At 44.9% G+C, this 14,879-nt stretch overlaps 1 protein-coding gene across 2 annotated transcripts in view; it reads right to left on the reverse strand.

Moving 5' to 3' along the window:
- Window positions 1-742: 742 nt before the first annotated feature.
- The window catches only part of LOC121539587 (calmin-like), a 36,345-nt gene continuing 22,208 nt past the window's right edge, over window positions 743-14,879 (reverse strand). Inside the window, exons 3-13 of one of the 2 annotated variants that reach the window (XM_041848204.2) lie at window positions 10,937-11,032; window positions 10,577-10,660; window positions 10,261-10,353; window positions 9,832-10,025; window positions 9,423-9,616; window positions 9,041-9,123; window positions 6,188-8,770; window positions 4,930-5,132; window positions 4,180-4,270; window positions 3,978-4,036; window positions 743-2,025 (exon numbers count right to left, since the gene is read on the reverse strand). In XM_041848204.2, coding sequence (XP_041704138.2) covers window positions 1,884-2,025; window positions 3,978-4,036; window positions 4,180-4,270; window positions 4,930-5,132; window positions 6,188-8,770; window positions 9,041-9,123; window positions 9,423-9,616; window positions 9,832-10,025; window positions 10,261-10,353; window positions 10,577-10,660; window positions 10,937-11,032 — 3,822 coding nt within the window. In that variant the 3' untranslated portion in view covers window positions 743-1,883. Of the gene's footprint in view, window positions 2,026-3,977; window positions 4,037-4,179; window positions 4,271-4,929; window positions 5,133-6,187; window positions 8,771-9,040; window positions 9,124-9,422; window positions 9,617-9,831; window positions 10,026-10,260; window positions 10,354-10,576; window positions 10,661-10,936; window positions 11,073-14,879 lie in introns of both variants that reach the window. The other variant, XM_045205598.1, reaches the window with a different exon arrangement.

Genomic DNA, 14,879 nt, shown 5'->3' on the forward strand with positions numbered 1-14,879 from the left:
TTGACTATTAGGTGTTTCATGCTTATTTTGAAAAATTGTCTTTCTTTTTATGAATAGTTTCACCATATTAAAACGAGAGTTCAGTTCACGTAACAGGGTTGACCTTCAAATGAGGTACAGATGTAAATTAATCACTAATCACATGAAATAAATAATAATCTTCAGAAATAACTAGGGCTTTACAATGATGGTGAAAACTTGGAGAAATGTTGGGGTTAAGTGGGTTAAAATCTTCCTAGAAGTTACAGAGGGTGCATGGAGGGACATGTCAAAATGCTGATTTTTTGCACTAGCAAGTCTTTATTCATATAAAAAATCTGATTTATTGAATTGTCCATGTCTATATTAGCTAACTGGCACTTCATTTAACATAACAGGCTTTTCAAATGCAATACTAGTGCACAATTTCTACTTAAAATATCAAAGGGACGCAAAAGGCACTCTTTTCGTGGAACGACCCGATTGCATTTGACTGATGCTTTTGAACAGACTGGGTTCCAATATAAAAGCAAGACAACCTCTCTGAGGCCTTAATAGGTCACTTCATTCACAATCAGATAGGCAGTATGTATTGTGTCCCTTGGGCATAATCATGCAGACCTCCATACAGCCCATATAGATCTCAGGTGGCTGTAAACTAAGCCGATTAAAATAATTACAAATGCAAAAAAAAAAAATATGATAGTGCTGTACTTAATTAAAGATGTTGTTAAAAAAAGGTATTTTATAAAGAAACATTTAATCATAAAGCATTCTCTTTTTATTGAAGGGCTCTAACAAGCTCAAGCACAGCTGAATCAATCACAGCAGTTTAAAAAACAACCCACAGGCATACAAACATAGTATTTAATAAAGGAATTAATAATCACACTTTAAAAATCCATTCATATACTGTATTTTCAACTGATCCATAGACATTTACTCCAGCATTCTTAAAATATTATTAAAATAAAAACCAACATTATTAGTAAATCAGTATTGTCACTTCAAAACTATTTCAACTGTGTGTTAAATGTATATTTCATAATTTGCTGATTGTGAGTTTGTTTTGTATTTTCTATTCAGCATTCCAAACACTGTATCTTTGGCAGTTCACATACTCTGTTTCAAAAGTGCAACTGACACACTCTCAAGCCTCTGCAGAATCCATTGAGCTTGTAAAACAAGTAGTACCTTCAAGAGAATGCAGTACCTTAATAAGTTCATCGCTCAATGGAGGTTGTGCATCATCTCAAATGTGTAAATATTTCTGCATAACTCATTGGCCACACTTTTTCTTATCAAATTGCGTGTAAATTCAAAAAGGACATCAGGGACGTGTCTGAAACATACATGTTATTCCACTCACCAAATCGGCATTTACGTAAATGGGCCACTGAAAAGCTTCATAAACTGTATACCTGCACAAAAAAAAAAGGGCTGGATTCAATCCGTATTGCCGAAGTATTGCGGAAGATCCGTGTAAAAATGTCAAGGTAATTTCTGATTGAACCGACATATGCAGCGTTTACCGTGAATGCAGTCTCCGCGACCGCAGGAACATTGCCTTTAATTGTCAATTGCGCTATAAAGCGGATCTTCAGCGATAGGGATTAAATAGAGAGCCCTTAGAGAGCTTCTTTCTTTGTACATCAATAAACTCAGAGAAACATACAAAGTTATAGGTTTGTCTTTACAATTCAAGCATATCAATTCTTTACAATTTAAGCATATCAATTCAAGCCACATTAAAAGCTAAAGAGCAGAATCTCTAAACAGCTTTATAAATTATTCTGGAATAAAAAAGTGTTGTTTGTACGTGCGTGTGTATGTGTCGTGTGTGTGTGACATGTTTGTGACGTGTGTATCAGTATGTACATGTGTCGCAGTATGTGTGTGTGTATTCATTTTTCCAGGTTGAGCAGAAGGCGTGGCAGGTCCCTGTAGTCGATCTGTTGCAGCACCAACAGGCAGTAGAGGAGCAGCCACAGCAGTAGGAGAATGTAGTACTCTGTCAATGAAGTAGGAGTCCTCATCTCCCTCCAGCTACATACACACACACACACACACACACACACACACACACACACACACACACACACAGAGAGAGAGAGAGAGAACCGGGTTCAGCAGAAGGTCAACAGAACCAAACAGACTTTCAACCCAGCTAGCACATTTGGTTCCTTGGAAGTTGTGGGAATGTACATTTTTGGTTTCCTATTGGTTCTGGGAACGAAGCCATAACGTTTTTTAAATGTTCTGAGAACGGAAGTGAAAACTTTGCCTGTTCTGGGAACTTTAATTTTTAGGTTGCATTGTTGGTTGTATTGTGCCACGGCATCAGTGAGATTCTGAACCTATGAACTTCTGTTCTCTATCAATGGAATTAGTTTACTGCGCCACCAGGATGGAGCTAGCATGCCATGTTTTTCTAAAACTTATACAAAGCTGTTCATTGTAGTCTATTCAAGCAGACCCCATTTCAAAGGAAACAAACACTCATTAAGATTAGGTGTGGCCAATTAGTGGGCACGGCCAACACACCTGAACACACTTAACAAGATAGGCTAAAGAGAGTATTGTTGACGCTGCGAATGGAATGTATATGTTTTTAAATAATATTCTTAGAACGTTCTTTTAACGTTACTAATGTTTTCTTGTGGTTTTTACGGAAAGTTTTCTTAACGTTCTGAGAACATGACTTTAAATAGAACCATGAGGAAAGCTGCAGAAAACGTTATGGTGAAGTACTGAAATTCCCACAGAAGAACGTTGTTTCTTAACATTCTCTGAACGTTCTGAGAACATTACTTTAAATAGAACCATCAGGAAACCTGTGGGAAACGTTACAGCTTAGGTACTGAAATTCCCACCTAAGAAACATATTGTTCTCAGAATGTTATGTGCTAGCTGGCTATCCTGCACCATTCCCAGAACGTTGTGGGAAGGTTAGATGCAAAATAATCATAGGACAACCACGCTCTCACCAAGCTCTAAGAAACATATGGTTCTCAGAACTTTATGTGCTAGCTGGGAAGAGATAATGTCAACATAAAAGGCAGAGCTAGAATTCAGGGTAAAATGGGTCAAAAGTTGAATAAAATATTAGAATATAAAAAACAGTTATATGTTAGGCTTCTCTAGTGACACCAAAACAAAAGCCCAGGATGGATTTAATTTATCCAGACTGAAGAGTTATTTTCATGTTGAACAGCTGTCTGATACTAATAATTGAACTATGTCTGGGATAGGCTGAATGCCAGTCTGTTTGTGCTATAATGCCAACTCCTTGTCACTCATTGTCATGAGCAATGGAGTTTGCAATAGCAAAAACAGATATGGGACAAGGTTAATCTCATACTAATACTGTAACTAGGTACGGGGGTTTTGACATGGGCCCTAGTTGTTTACTATGGGCCCTAGTTATACCCTTCATACAACTAGCACCCGATGTTGTTCTTGGTCAGGTCACGTGGTCAGGATTTACTCCCGGGTCCTCCTAATAACTACTAACACAACATATTTTTTCCCTGAGCTACAGACAGCCGTGCTCCTTTATCTCTATGGCTGTGACCTAAATGGCACCCCATGGGCCCTGGTCAAAAGTAGTGTACTCTAAAGGGAGATAGGGTGCCATTTGGGATGCAGCCTATCTGTATGGCATCTCCCTCCCCAGAGGGCTGTAGATGATGTAATGATGTAAACGTTTCACACGATTACAACACCAGCCAAGCTGTGCCCCATAGGAGTGATGATATCAGTCGAATATCGTGTGTCTCTGATTCCCACGATGCCTCACCTCGACACTCATGCAGGAGGGTTGTCATGGCAACTGCACGATCGCCACACCCAGTGACTTACGCTCAGACAAGTGAGCAAGAGAGCTCAGACAAGTGAGTAAGAGAGCAACGGTTCGTGCAACAAACCTCTGTTTTGGACAGAAGGAGCTATAACTGTAAATACAGTCATGCTACACGCCTACTGACTCATATCCTTACCTGGTGTCAGACTTGGTACTGTGAGTTCGGCTGGATGCCCCATTCTTCTGATTGTCCTTCTACGGGACAGAGGGATTACAATCCCAAAAACATGAGTGATGATGATAAAAGCACAGGTATTGTTTGTAGGCTCATCTTATGGTATAATACTTATATAGGAAATAATAAATATCCTAAATATCTGAAATGTTTTGCAACTAACCTCATTAGAGCCAGCCACCTTCCTCTGGTGGAGTGGTGTAGAACACATAGAACACTGTTCATCTGTGGTTCCATCAATGTCAGCTTCCATCCTGTTCAAAGAGAGAGAAAGAGAGAGAGACAGACAGAGTGAGACAGCGAGAGAGACAGACAGACAGATAGACAGAGAGAGAGAGACAGAGAGAGAGTGCTATATTTGTGTTTCTTCTAGATAAAAAATGAATGAACACTATTATTCAGAACAAAGAAAACATCTTGTTTCTATAGCTATTATTTACATAGTTACTAACATACTGTACATTTCACTCATTAAAGCAGATAAAAAAAAGCCACTATCATTACAATAAAACATTTCAGAATCAGTCATCAGCACAGATTATATCATTGAATTACTGTATGTCATTATGTAATTTGAATTGTTTAGAGCCTCTTAATGTTAGTGGAGAGGAAATTAGCTTCCAATTTCAATGACTAGCCAGATCTAAACACATTTCATTGAGTACATTTAAGGCGTTTTGCTCTATCAAACTGGGAGGCCCAGTTCTGAAGTCATGTCCTTCGTTGCTTAACATTGCTTTCCCCCAAAATAATGTTCTGTGCTGTGTTTCTCAGGCTGCGTCCCAAATGATACCCTTTTCCCTATATAGTGCACTACTTTTGACCAGAGCCCATAGTAGTGCACTATAAAGGGAATAGGGTGCCATTTGGGACACAGCCCAGCTGTACCAGGGGCCTAAGAATAGCATCCTACCTCATGGTCTCATTGTTTTCTCTGGCAGCAGCAGAGGCAGGCTTCTCCTCATCAGTCCTGGTGAGATCACTGCTCTCAGCATCTCCACGGTGGGTCTCCATCTCTGTCTCCACCACACCCCCATCTCCCGTCGTCTGCTCCCCCAGCACGGAGCGCCATTCCTGTGGGTCCGATAGCCTGGAGCCCCCTCTCACTTCAACCTCCTGGGCACACATAGGGGGGGGAGACTACTTTAGAGTGTAACGGGAAGGTGTAGGTTGTTGGGTAGGATAATAGGGTATGGATGTAGTGGTGTGGGGGTAAAGGGTTACTGGCTAGTCATTAGTAATGGGGGAAAATCGATACAGTTACATATCGCAATATTATTTTTACGATATTATATAGATACTTTGACTCCAAGTATTGATTTGTAAAAAATACATATATATATATATATATATATATGTATGTTTTTGTTTCTTTCTTTGTTTTTGCTAGGTAGCATTAGCTAACGCTAGTCGGCTGTACCTGCGCCAAAACTCCAGTATTTTTCATCCTATATCTTCTTTTTAAATAATGAGCCAACATGTTTTCAGCACTTTTATTTCCATGACTGATCAAAACTCATTTATCATGCTCTCTCTTGTCTCTGCAGAAGACATAGTGAGAAATATGTTTGGAACATCAAATTGCAATAAAATCACAGTATCGAATCGCAATACATATAGAATCGTAAAAATTGCTATACATATCGTATCGGCACCTAAGTATCGTGATAATATCGTATCATGAGGTCCCTTTCAATTCCCAGCCCTAGTAGTCATAAAGCACTTGATAAGAAATGTCACTCATTCTCTTTAACTGTCTTGAACATTAGCTCCAATGTCCCTCCTTTAAATCATGGGTAATGTTCTCATGATTGATTCATGATTCATGGTGGGTCAAAACAGTTTATAAACTGACTGCTAAATATGACTTGGTATGCAGAACATCTAGCACCAAAACAATGCATATATTATCAGACGCCCCGACAGACAGACACGTCAGATAGGACCAGAGAAAAGGATGACAGATAATAACACATGCTGACAGATTATTGCATATAATGAGACAGTGTATGTGTGAAATATCACGTCACTCTGATGTTGTCTGATGTTGTTTGGATCACCTTGTACACACACACGCAGGACGCGTGCATACATGCACACACACACACACACACACACACACACACACACACACACAGATCTGTCCTCGTTTTCCATACACACTGGCTTACCTTATCCTGCTTCTGCATTGTTGACTCCTCTCTGAGATCTTCTTGATCCAGTTGGCTTTTTATGTGTGAGTCTGGACTGCTGTGTGTGTGTGTCTCTGTATGTGTCTCTGTCTGGCTATGTGTGTGCGAGTCTGTGTGTGTCTCTGGTTCTGGTTCTGAGGACGGTGCTGGTTGTAGAGCTGCAACATTAAAGGTTGAGGGCCAGGTCTCTACTGACTTGCTGAAGGAAGAGGACCACGGCGATGTCTCCACGTCATTCTCTGGTTCCTCTACAGGACCACAGTCATCTGTATCCGGGTAGAACAGGTCCATGGGATCCAGAGTTTCACCCAATGTCATTGTCTCCTCAAGTGCCCCACTGCTGTCAGCAGCACTGTCTGCTTGGAACAAGTCCATTGGTTCACTTTCAGGCTTCTCAATAGCACTGCTCCTCTCACTGTCTGTATAGGCCACATCGACACTCTCGTTTTCCCTCTTTTCTGTGTCTGCCATTTCGTCCCCTGTCTCTTCAACAGCAGAGGCCCCTGTCTCACTATGACTGCCCTCAGTATGATCCTCTGCATCCTTCTCTATGTCTCTCTCTTGACCAGGCGGTAGGGATACAGACTGGTTCTTGGTGTGTGTGTCTGAGGGAGGAGAGTGAGGAACCGGCCCAGTGAGGACCAGTCCAGGGTTAGACTCCACGAAGGCCTCAATGACATGGGAGATGGGGACATCATAGTGGGGGTAGTACACCATGTCCAGGGGGATAATGGACACTGGCGTGCCCTGATGGGGGACCTCCACTACTGTCTCTCTGTTGTCTGTGGCCCCAGACCCAGTAGCATCCACCCTGTCATGGCCATTTTCTGCCCCGCTCTTCTTCTCAGGAGCTACTACATTCACTTCAGCATCTCCACCACAAGGGGCTATCTCACACTTTTCAACCAAGCCACCTCCAGGGGGCCCCCACAGGTCTGGGTCTTCATCCCCAGCCTCTGCCTCTCTCTCTGGGCTCTGGGTCCTCTCCTCTCTGTCCTCTGCTGGAAGTGTGGAGCTCTGCCGACCGTCTGTGCAGGCCAGAGATTCAGGGTCCTTTTGTCCAGTATGGCTCTCCTCTTCTGGGTTCATACCTGGTTCTGAGGATCCCCCCTGGATGGTCCGACTCTGGTCCATCCCCATATACGGTTGTGACTGCTCTGTGACCTCATCCGCCTGCGTCGTAGTGTTCTCCTGTGACTCTATGTGGCCGTTCAGAACATTCTTTATCTTCTCTTGTGTTTCGGACTCTTCTGTGACCTGCTTGTGCCTTTCCTCTGACCCCTCCTGAGACCGCTCCCCATTTCTGTCCCTCTCTGACAGGGACGTAGTCGGTCTGTGTTCCGTCACCACTCTGTCAGTCACATCCCTTTGACCCTCTGCTTTATCAGAACGTTCCGTAGCTAAGCCTCTCTCTGGGTTTCCAGCCTTCCTGGAATCTGTAGATGGTTCCACTGTTTCCTTCTTGGCACCTTCTGATGTTCTGTCTGTCCTCTCCAGGACACTGTCCTGCTGATTTGGCTTTTCATACAGGTCAGGGGTCCCCTGCTGTGATTGGCTGATTTCCTCGTGTTGAGGAGAACACACAGCTCCTCCTATCTCACCCTCACACACACTCTCACCCTCACACACACTCTCCCTTTTCTGGTCAGAGTCAGTCTGCTGAGGCTTGTCAGAGAACTCTAAAGATGGCCGCCCCTGCTCCTTGTTGACTCCATTACTCTGACCTGTAGTTGTGTCCATTCCTTCTGAGTCACTTTCTGTTCTCTCTGTTATGTTCTTTCCTTCTCTTTGATCAGGCTCCTGCTTGGCTGCCTTGTCCTCACTCAGTTCCAGAATGTAGCTATATGCCTCCTCCTCGTCTTCCTTCTCTTTCTTCTTCCTCTCCTCCTCCTCCTCTTCCTCTGGTTGTGTATTGGCCCTGTCCTGTGTGCTCTCCACTGAGCTCAGAGAGTAGTTCCCCTCGTCGATAAACAACTCCGGCATCACTTCCTGTTCCTCATCCTGAGGCTTCCCTGTCTTTGGCCCCATAACCGACGGCAACGGATCCTCCAGATCAAGTGTGACCCCATGGGGTGTGGAGGGAGGGATGTTCATGTCCCAGGATTCCCCGCTGTCGCATAGCGACCCGTCGCTACGGCTCTCCACAAACCTGTCCGGCATCACTGCCTCGCTCGGCAGGCGCTCCCAACAGGAGTCTGGCGAACCGATCACAGAGTCACTGATCGTTGAGTCACAGGACACAGAGCTGATGACCGAGTCGACAAAGGAGGGCTGCGGAGAGCTGAAGACAGGGCTGGGGGTGGACCCTACCAACGAGCCTTCGTTGACCGGGGAGCGCTCCACCATGGGCGGTGATGTGGGGGACTTGAGCTCCTCTGAGAAAGAGGAGAGGAAGATTTTGGGTGGGGGCTGGACCAAGTCCCTCCGGACCACGAAGGGCCTCTCTCGGCCCCGGCTAAGGTGAACCCCATTCCTCAGGTCGTGGGAGGAGTCGTTGACACGACAGCTGAGTCTACCTGACGACACACTCCTTTGTATCACATCAGATACATTCTCATGGGGCTAAGAGAGACAGAGAGAGAGGATAGAGAGATTTATCAGGTTATCTGTGGTTTGTGTATCTAGTGCAGGAGTGTTAAACATCCAGCCCACGAGCCCAATCAGTTATTATTATATATATATATTTTTTTTACAATCTTAATCAACATTGAAATGACTAAAACCAGATTAATATCATGCAGACTCTAAATGTGTTCTAAATCGCACCGCATTATCTATATAGTGCACTACTTTTGACCAGAGACCTTGGGACACCCCTTGAGTCTCTCTCACCTCTTCCATCCCAGGGAAGTGCTCCAGGAACTGGGACACGTAGGTCATGATGGACTGCTCGTCTGGAGGGTTAATGGTCACGTCTGTGGAGATGGAAATGTGGGAATGATAACAGAGGGACTTAAGATCGACTAGTGGTAAATCTTCTAATACACTCTGATTGTACAGCATAATTGTAGCCAAGTCCCAGATCTCTTTGTGCTGTCTTGTCAACTGCTATGGCCATTGTCATGTATTTTGGCATGACAACGGCAATAGGAGTGGGCTATATAGCACTAACAGATCTGGGACCAGGCCAACATAATTGCCCCTTGTGGCAATGAATAAAGTCTCAATGAATTGAATTGGATTAAATTGAACTGAATTTAATTGAATAATTTACCCTCTGGTTCCAGTAGTCTGGGTATGCCCAGGCTGTAGTGGGCTGTCCTGAAGGCCTCCTCTAAGTTCTCCCTGGCTGTCCTCAGCAGAGCTCTCCTCATGTCCACCAGGCTGGGGTCAATAGACTTAATGATGGCCAGGAAGGCCAGCCCACTGGTCCAGCTCTTCCCAAAGTCCTGCACCGCCACACCATACCTGACACACACAGACAGACAAGACTCGGCAAGTCAGCAACATCTGACACAAACACTTGAACATGATTGCAGTCAAACTTTCAAACTTGTGTGTAAGTATTACTGTATTTGCTGTTGCCTGTACTGGATTTTCACAGGTTCATCAAATACCCTATCCTATTTGTGAGTTTGTCTCTTATGAATTTGACATATGATTGCTGTCCAATCACAACTCACTTCCTGGTGCGTCTCTGGACCCACTGCAGGAGCGTCTTGATGGCCTTCCCATGATCCCTCATGGCGATGGAGCGCGGCCTCTCATCGGAGGGCGTACTGGAGTGGGAGATGTCGGAGTCGGAGCTGGTGGCGAGCGAGGAGAGGCTGGAGGACGAGGGGAACTGGCTCTTAATGTTCCCTGTCAGCTCCTTGATCTAAGAGACAGAGGAAGAGTAGGCACTTATTTCATTACTTAATATCTGAGAGAGAGAAAGAAGAGAGAGAGGAGAGAGAGGAGAGAGAGGAGAGAGAGAGAGGAGAGAGGAGAGGAGAGCGAGAGAGGAGAGAGGAGAGAGAGGAGAGCGAGAGAGAGAAAGAGAGAGAGAAAGAGAGAGAAAGAGAGGAGCAATAGAGAGGAGAGAGACAGAAAGAGAGAGAGAGAGAGTTTACCTGGAAAAACAGGATGATATTCCAGATGAGTCCGAGAACGATGGAAGAGTTGCCATCGGCGACATCTGCAGCGTCAATACTGACCAGCTTCACCTGTGCAGGTAAATACACCCAGGTAAACAATCCAACCAATCAACAGGATATTTAGACAGTGGTGTTCTGATGCTCCTACCAAGATGTAAAAAATTGTCCGGACAGCTTCAGCTATATATATCATTGAAGGGAATAAAGCTGCCGTCCACTTCCCTTCATAGGTGATTGGTGATTCATTGGTGATTGGCTGTGATATTCCTTGGTGATTGGCTGTGATACTCACATTTCTTTCCTCTAGGAAGGTGAGGACCTTTGCGATGTTGTTCAGTCTGAAGATACGATGTGAGGACTGTTTCCATCCATGAAGCTGGAGGAGGACCCCAACCATACAATAAACAGCTGGGTGAATTGTGAGCCACCGAAATCGAACTCAAACACAATCTTTAACACACAACTTCTCCATATCTAGCATAGCCATGGGCTGCCTCCCAAATGGCACCCTATTCCCTACATCGTGCACTACTTTTGACCAGGGCCTATAGGGATTAGGATGTCATTTGTGACACATACAAATGAACCAACAAAGCATCACTAACATCTGAATACTGTGTGGATGGTGTAACATTGTTGGTGGAAATCTCACCAGCTTGCATCCGGACAGTTCCTCCAGCAGAGCCATGAGTATCCTTCCATCCTGGATATCTCTGAACAGGTCGTTTACCTCCATCGGAGGAGTGCACTGAAAACAGGAGGAGAGGAGGGTTCATCTTTCAACAGCCCTGATGATGTAAAAAACACATTTCAGTCTTCTTTTGATGATGCAACAACTAAAAGTGGGTGTGTCTGATGTCTGACTTATTAAGTGCACATGTAGTATAAGCAGTGGAGAATAATGGCCATTGACATTTCTCTGGTGTTGGTTTTATGCTGGCTGGTAGGACTGCCAATAGCTGTCAAAGATGGATCTTATCAGTATAATGAGCAGCCTCTCAAAACAGCTATTAAGTAATAGCTATGACATCAAACCGAACCATGCATGAACCAATCTCGCTACATCTGATTGCTTACTTGAGAGAGTTAGTGAGTGAGCAAAACTTTCCATCAAAACCCAGGGGACAAACGTATGATTGTCGATTAGTGGGTCAGAGATTTGATGTAACGCCAGACAGTGTGTCAGAGAAGAGAGGTTCATTGTGTGAGAGAAACAAAGGCTTCATCACTATTTGGACTCTCTCTCTCAGTCAGCCTTATGGCTCTGCTCTGTTATCATCTCATCTCTCTGTCGCCTGAAACCTTAGAAGCACAAAACAGCCTTGCCAATGCAAACAATGATGTAAGGCTAGAGTAGTGAAACTCACTAAATAACTAATGGCAGAGCAGTGTGTGTGTGTGTGTTTGTGTGTGTGTGTGTGTGTGTGTGTGTGTGTGTGTGTGTGTGTGTGTGTGTGTGTGTGTGTGTGTGTGTGTGTGTGTGTGTGTGTGTGTGTGTGTGTGTGTGTGTGTGTGTGTGTGTGTGTGTGTGTGCGTGCGTGCGTGCGTGTGAGCGAGAGTGGGTGGGAGAGAGTGTGGAGGTGGTGGGGGTGAAGAGAGGGAAAACATTTTTTTTTAATGAGTGCGCACAAGTGTGTGTGTGCTTGAGAGTGGCGGGAATACAGAACGGCTGAGGGTACGTGTAGGTTAGCAGACAAAGAGAAAGTATGTGTGGGCCTTTTCACCACGGTTCCTTGGAAATTTGTTCAGGAATGCTATTCATGTAAATAAAGCAGTTCTTCAAATTACACAATTCAATCTGAGAAGAAAGGAGGAAGAAAAGTACAAAAAAGGCCTATGGCGATCATACCATGCCAGCATGGCCCGAAAATATTTTTGTATCTCAGATTGTTCTGGCAATTCTCACATAAAAACTTAATTGGGAGGAAGGATGTTTGATATGCTTATTACTTTTGTAACATGAACTTCTTTTTTTAATCATGATAAAAGGGGCCTAATCTAAAATATGGGGTATCGCTACATTCTGAAATACAGTTTCACACATTATTTTATTCAACATTAAAACTATTAATATTATTATCTCAAAAGTACCCTTTTTGATTTTGTAAATTCTTTGACATATTGTTTTAAACAACGTCAAATTTCCAGAGTGGGCTCTCCCCTGCCTTTAAAGTTATGAGCAATTTTATGAGCACCACCAACACAATTGTCACACCAGCCTTCGCTTTGGCTTCCCCTCCTGTCCAGCTCAGGCGGTAGGCATCGCCGGCCTTCTAGCTGCTGCCGAACCTGCTGCTGGCAAACGCCCTTCACTCATCAACCCCGGACTTGTCTCGTCATCATTACACACACCTGGTTCCAATCCCCACTCTATCACTGTATATATACTCCCTTTGTCATTTGTCTTTGTCGGTCATTGTATATGTTGCTTGTTTTCCTGAAAGGAATCTCTCCTACTATTTCCTGAGTACTTTATATTTTGCACTGTGGGTTTTGTCCCGCTTTAAGCTATGATGCTTTAATAAATTCAGTAGTTCTAAACCTGCCACTGCCTCCTGCCTACTCCTCTCTACACTTGTGACAGAATGACCGACCCAAGAAAACAGGAGGCAGCAGGACATCAAGACCTCTCCGCTGTAGGAACAAAGCCTATAGGGACATCCTAATCCCTATAGGCCCTGGCTGTTGACGATTTTCCGCAGCGGGCTACAGGCGGACGTCCAGACCGAGCTGGCCTGTCGCGATGAGGACCTCCCGCTGGACCAGCTCATCGCCATGGCCATCCACCTGGATAATCTGCTGCGTCCCTGTCATCGCCCATCCCAGGGGTTCGGGTCTCTCCTAGGAACCTCCAGTGAGACTGAGCCCATGGAGGTGGGCACGACGCACCTTCCCCCAGAGAAACGTCAAAGTCGCCGTCAACAGGGTTTCTGCTCCTACTGCGGAGAGTCGGACCACCCCTGGAACACCTGTTCCAGAAGGAGAACCAGGCGAGGAAGAGACAGGCCGAGGAGCGCTCCTGCTCCTTTCCAGGTAGGCGTGGACGTGCCATGCTCCTCTCTGTCCACCCAGCCCGTCCTCCTCCCAGTCACCTTCCCGGACTATCCTGGTCCCCCACTGAGTCTTGCCTTAGTGGACTCAGGTGCTGCAGGCAATTTCCTAGACCAGTCAGTGGCCTTATCATTACGCATTCCTCTAGTCCCTTTACAACCCCCTATCCCAGTCCATGCCCTAGACAACCGTCCCCTAGGAACAGGACTGGTGAGCCAGACCACGATTCCCATTTCCCTCACAGTTGATCATAACAACCATGAACGCATCACGTTCCTCATCTTAGACTCTCCTGCACACCCCGTAGTTTTAGGTCTCCTCTGGTTACAGTTGCATAACCCCAGTATATCGTGGACAGAGAGGAGGTTGTTGGGTTGGTTGCAGGAGTGTCAGGGGAGGTGTCTCTCGGTGTCTATCTGTGCCACCTCTGTGGAAGGTCCGGACCAGGCCACCCACGTCCCTATCCCAGAGGAATTTTCGAAGACTCATGCCACGTGCCTGCCCCCTTATCGCCCATCGACCTACTGCCTGGTTCTACCCTCCCGCGGGGGCACATCTACACTCTCTCGCATGCAGAGGCCGAAGCCATGGATGTCTACATTCAGGAGGCGCTGGCCCAAGGATTCCTCCGTCCGTCCACCTCTCCAGCCTCTTCCAGCTTCTTTTTCGTGAAGAAGAAGGACGGAGGTCTCCGCCCCTGTATCGATTACCGGACACTGAATAAGGCTGAGGCTAAATTCAGTTATCCCCTGCCTCTCATACCCACTGTGATCGAACAGATGCTTTACTAATTTGGATTTACGCAGTGCCTACAACCTGGTGTGCATCAGAGAGGGGGATGAATGGAAGACCTCCTTCAGCACCAGCACCGGGCACTACAAATACAGGGTATAACTGAATATTATGCGAGGGCTTGCATATTTGCCCAATCACCACACTATTTCAGGGTAAAACTGTCAAATCATCGCAATATTATCACACAAAACTGACCCATCACCGCAGTACAAAAAGAGGGCTCGCAATTTCAACCAATCACCACACATTTACCGCATAATATGGTTCAATCAAGCCAAACGTCAACAAACCTTTTCCCTCATCAGTGCATTTTCATGACAAATTGGACAAAATCATTGCATATTGCCATGCAAAATGTCAGAATTGCCTCCACGAAATCCTGGAGGGACTGATAATGACACCAAGATGTCTGTACCACGTACAGTTCACGGATCATAGGGTCTTACAGGAGGCATGTAATACTCTAAAAGGGGCCCAAAAAATTGCCACTTTCATCACGATTTTCTAAAAAATCTTTGTTAAACAAATGTAACAAAAATGTTAAACATCTTGCCTCCTAATGAAGTTTTTAATGTGAATTGCCAGAACAATCTGTGATACCAAAAATATTTTTGGGCCATGCTGGCATGGAATCGCCCTATTACCACTAATCTATATAAGGAAAAGGGTGCCATTTGAGACACAAACACAGCACCACCTGTACAGCATTAAGGGGAAGTAAATATACTTTAAGGCAGACAGATAGCATC

Source organism: Coregonus clupeaformis, chromosome 20, assembly GCF_020615455.1.
Source record: "Coregonus clupeaformis isolate EN_2021a chromosome 20, ASM2061545v1, whole genome shotgun sequence".
Taxonomy (NCBI): domain Eukaryota; kingdom Metazoa; phylum Chordata; class Actinopteri; order Salmoniformes; family Salmonidae; genus Coregonus; species Coregonus clupeaformis.